The sequence below is a fragment of the Cebus imitator genome, unplaced genomic scaffold, assembly GCF_001604975.1.
Source record: "Cebus imitator isolate Cc_AM_T3 unplaced genomic scaffold, Cebus_imitator-1.0 Scaffold614, whole genome shotgun sequence".
Classification (NCBI taxonomy): domain Eukaryota; kingdom Metazoa; phylum Chordata; class Mammalia; order Primates; family Cebidae; genus Cebus; species Cebus imitator.
The window spans coordinates 533,171-537,699 of record NW_016107929.1 but is presented as its reverse complement, the minus strand read 5'-3'; the positions used below and the strand labels follow the sequence as shown (position 1 = coordinate 537,699).

The window sequence follows — 4,529 nt, the reverse complement described above, 5'->3', positions numbered from 1 at the left end:
TGTGTGTGTGTGTGTGTGTGTGTGTGTGTGTGTGTGGTGGGAATGGAACACCCGAGAAGGTGGTGAAGGAGGGAGGCTTGAATTCGGAGGATCCCTGGCTTCCACTGCGGTGCGTAGCGCCCCCTGCTGCCCACACGGGAAACAGCAGCTCCCGTTTCCCACAGCGGTGCCCTCCCCTCTGCAGGTCGGGCTCCCTCCCCCTTGGAGACGCCTCTGAACCAGCCTAGTCCTTCCCCGATGCTTGTGTTTCCTTGGGGGTCTCCAGGTCTCTTGGTGGGGTCTGGCCCCTGGAGATATGTGGCCGAGTGGAGGATGGGGACCTTCAGCAGCCATGATCTGGACGCCCACGTCACGGGGAGTTTTGAGGGATTGAGCCCACTTTAGCTTGGGCCGTAAAACCACCATGGTAAGAAGTGTCAAACTTTGGGAGAAAAATAAAAATATATAAAAATATTTAGAAAAATACCCCATGGGGGCCTACAAGCTCCTGAGTCAGGCCCTCTGCCAACACTCCAGTGGCCAGCATGGTTACTGAACGGCATGGAGGACTGTCCCGTGGGAAGAGGCTTGGACACGCACCGTGAACTCAAGAGCAAGGACACTGTCGACCTGGAGATGTGGGCGGTGGGTGAGTACAGATGGAGCATCTTCCTGTACCTTGGAAAGGGGCAAGGTGGGTTCCAGCAGCCCCCAGAGCTTCTGCTGGGTGGCTTTTGGAAGAAGGGGCTCTCCATTCTACTGGGGACATCTGCAGAGAGGGTGGGCAGGGAATAAGATATTCCGTTCAGCTCGGAGTTCCTTTTTTTTCTCTTTTCTATTCCAAATTCATTCCAGAGTGTGTGGTAGGATCAGTATTGCAAGCCTAGTTCTTGGCCAGAGCCCTAGTGACTGTCGTGCGTGCGTGGGGGGCCTAGCCATTGCAGGAAGAGGGGGCAAGAGTCTTCATCTGATGAGGGCCAGGGACTTTCCAACTCCCTCAGCCCTCCCCCCAGGCTCTGTTCCTGCCCTCACATTGAGCCCTCATCTCTCTGACATTTGCCCCTCCAGGGACTTTTATTCTGAAAGAGCCAAGGCCCCTGGAGGTGGAGAGGAGGCCAGAGGCTGGAGCTGGCCTAGACGCTGAGCGAGCTCCACCTTTCTGGGCTGTTTTCCAAGGCAGTGACTCTGGGACCCTTGCTGTCCTCAGGTCTCCTCTTTATCCCCTGTCTCCAGCCTTGCTGGCCTTTGAGCAGAAGGTCCCTATAGCCAGGCCTGCTGGGCGTCTCCCTCCTGTGCCTCACACCCCTGTATCCCAGTCTTTTATTCCTTGACCTTGCACCCTTCATTGACTTCCTTTTTAATCTGGCTTTCTTGCTGCCTGCCCTTCCCAAAGCAGACACGGAGCCCAGGTCACCCTGTAGAAGCCCCCCGCCTCCCCCAGCATTGGACAAAGGTCTTACCCCATCCCATCCCTCTTTCCCAGCACATAGGATGGAAGTGTCAAATAGCCGGATGCCTTCAGATGTCAGAGCCGTGGGGTCTGTTGTACCCTGCGCAGGTGGGGCTGTGTCTTGAGCCTGGTTTTGCTGAGCATATGAAGCTTTCTCGAGAATAAGGACAAAGAAATGGACAAAAAGACTCTGCCGGCAGCTGCTGTTTAAACTCTTGAAACCCAGTCACAGTTTTCTGGAAGTCCGTCAGGATATAATTTTCACTAATCACCAAATGCCCAAAGCTTAGCTCTTTCTTAGAAGGAAAAGGAGAGTTCAAATGGACAGGAGAGAGCGGGGACTGGCTGTTCTCAGGGCCCTTCCCTCTGCCTGCTTCTTTCATCTAGGAGGCCAGAACTTGATCTGGAAGTGAGGTCACTACTGGGCAGTGGAGTGTGAGAAAGGACTTTGGCCTGGGGGCTGCAAGTTACAGATTAACACGGGGAGGGGTAAGAAGGGACCCAGCGAGAGGAGGTGGCTGGAGGAAGGGACGGCTGACCTGGCACCATCTGGGCTTGAAGGGGACATGACAGGAGGGTCTGTGGGCCAGGCGCTGTCTGGAGGGGCTCGGCTCCTCTCCGGCTATCTGACCTTCCTGAAGACCTGCTGGCACACTGCATCCCTTGCAGTCAGCTCCTGGGGAGAGAGGGGAAATGAGGAGAGAGAAAGAGGGCTTTTGCCGGCCGGAGCCACTTTCTCAAGGTCCTTGACCTCCATTTACTCCTTCCAGATACAGCAGCTCGAGTGTTTGATGTATGGGCAATTGTATCATTGTTCCACAGCCTCAACTTTCCACCCCGCAGGAAGGAGGGTGGCTGGAGCAGGGGATGTGAACTGGCTGAAACCTCCATCTCTCCAGTGATGATTTATGGGCATTCATCCGACTCGTAGCCAGGGTCCACCTTGGCCACAGTTTCTTCCTCTCCTCACTCCTCCTGATGCTTTTGTTTTCCCTCCTTGGTCACTTCCTTGGACGGGGAGTGGGGCTGAGCTGGGGGTGGAGTTGCGGACCTCTCTGATTGGGACAAGAGGATGCCTCCTAGCCGAAGGCCCTTCTCCCAGATGCCCAGCCCCCACCCCACTTACCAGATACAGCATCTCTCCCTCCAGCCAGTGTCTCCAGCCCCGGTTGGGGACCTCCCCTTTCTGCACACACACCAGCTGCTCCTCCTCCCAGGTTACTATGGTCTATAGGGGAAAGAGGGAATAAAGAAACGTTGGGAGGCAGGACACCCAAAATGCTTCCCACCTCGCTCTGACCGGGCTCCCCCGTTTACTCTGCAGCAGATGCTGTGTGCTCCAGCCCTCCGCTGAGCGAGAAGGCTGCCCTGATTCCGCACGACTCTCTTTTCCCACTTTTTTTTTTTTTTTTGAGACAAAGTCTTGCTTCGTTGCTTCGTCACTCAGGCTGGAGTGCAGTGGCAGGATCTTGGCTCACTGCAACCTCTGTCTCCTGGGTTCAAGTGAGTCCCATGCCTCAACCACCCGAATAGCTGGGATTACAGGTGTGCACCACCATGCCTGGCTAATTTTTGTATTTTTAGTAGAGACAAGATTTCTCCATGTTGGCCAGGCTGGGTTCGAACTCCTAAGCTCAGTGATCCACCCTCCAGGCTTCCTAAAGTGCTGTGACTATATTCATGAGCCATCACGCCCAGTTTCCCACTCCTAAAGGCCACCGAGGGGGCCCAAAGTTCTCTACAGTGATCTTGGGGGAGAGCAGGAGTGGTAGCAGGATAAGTAGAGGTGAAATTGGGGAGGGCGTTGATGAAGAATGGAGACTTTTTCCGCTGGTTACCTCTGGCTGACCTATAGGGACTTTTGGGAAAGAAGAGAGATTGGTTGGGAGTCCTACCAGGTAATCTCATTTCTCCTCTTTCTCAGTTTCGAGGACAGTTGAAGTATCCTTAGAAATAAAGGGTCAACCCCCCTGGGCCTGGGCATTCCAATCAACCTTTATTGAGTTCTCCCACAGCATAGGCCCTGAACAGGGAGCTCAGAGTATCGCACAGAGAGAGGATCAGTAAATAGGTAACTGTGACACCGGGCAAGAATGAGGGACGGGAGTGGGGCGGGCAGAGTGAAATGTTTACGGAAGTTAGGAGTTAATTAGATTGGAGAGAATGGGAAATTTCTAGCAAGGAAAGAAACAGCTAGAAATAGCAGTAAAAGAGAAGGGCAATTAGTTCTGAAGGGCTGTAACCTAGAGTGCATGCAGGCAACTGAAGAGCTGATTCACAGAGACCCTTGTATGCCGAGCTGAGTTTAATAGATAATGCAATAGATCATCACTGAAGTGGCGTTAAGTCAGAGAGTGATGTGGTCACGTTTATATCTGAGGTAGACCCTGTGGCTATTGCATGCGGATTAGAGGAGGGTTAAGACTGAGAGCTAGCTGGGCGGAGAGCCTTACGCCCATAATCCCAGCATTTGGGAAGCCGAGGTGGGAGAATCACTTGAAGTCAAGAGTTTGAGACCAGCCTGGGCAACACATGAGACCCCATCTCTACCAAAAAATACTAATTTGGGGCACCAGGTGAGAAATGAAGGACTGGATTGGGGTGGTGATAGAGGAAGGTTAGGGGGGAACACAGGGAGCCATTTGAAAGAGTGATGCTCAACAGAAATAAAATGGGTCAGGAGCCATATTAGAAAAGTAAAGAGAGGCTGGGCGCGGTGGCTCACGCCTGTAATCCGAGCACTTTGGGAGGCCGAGGTGGGTGGATCACCTGAGGTCAGGAGTTCAAGACCAACCTGGCCATCATGGCGAAACCCCATCAAAAAAAAAAAAAAAAAGAAAGAAAAGTAAAGAGAAATAGGGGAAATTAATGTAAAGAATACGTTTTAGTTAACCAAAAATATTCAAAATATTATGACTTCAGCATGAGACCAATGTAAACATTTCTGACAGGCTTTATGTTCTTCTTCTTTGGCACTGTCTGAAAGCCCACTTGCAGCAGAGCTAGATTTGGACTAGCTACATTTCAAGTGTTCAGTGGCCATCCGAAGTCAGCAGCTGCCATGCTGGGTACTGCAGAAAAGATCACAAAGATTTCTTGG

General features: G+C 52.4%; 1 protein-coding gene across 1 annotated transcript in view; it reads right to left on the bottom strand.

Annotated features, from left to right (window-relative positions):
• Positions 1–1,615: 1,615 nt before the first annotated feature.
• The window catches only part of RBP5 (retinol binding protein 5), a 5,436-nt gene continuing 2,522 nt past the window's right edge, over positions 1,616–4,529 (bottom strand). Inside the window, exons 3-4 of the mRNA XM_017517051.1 lie at positions 2,556–2,657; positions 1,616–2,105 (exon numbers count right to left, since the gene is read on the bottom strand). Coding sequence (XP_017372540.1) covers positions 2,052–2,105; positions 2,556–2,657 — 156 coding nt within the window. The 3' untranslated portion in view covers positions 1,616–2,051. The remainder of the gene's footprint in view (positions 2,106–2,555; positions 2,658–4,529) is intronic.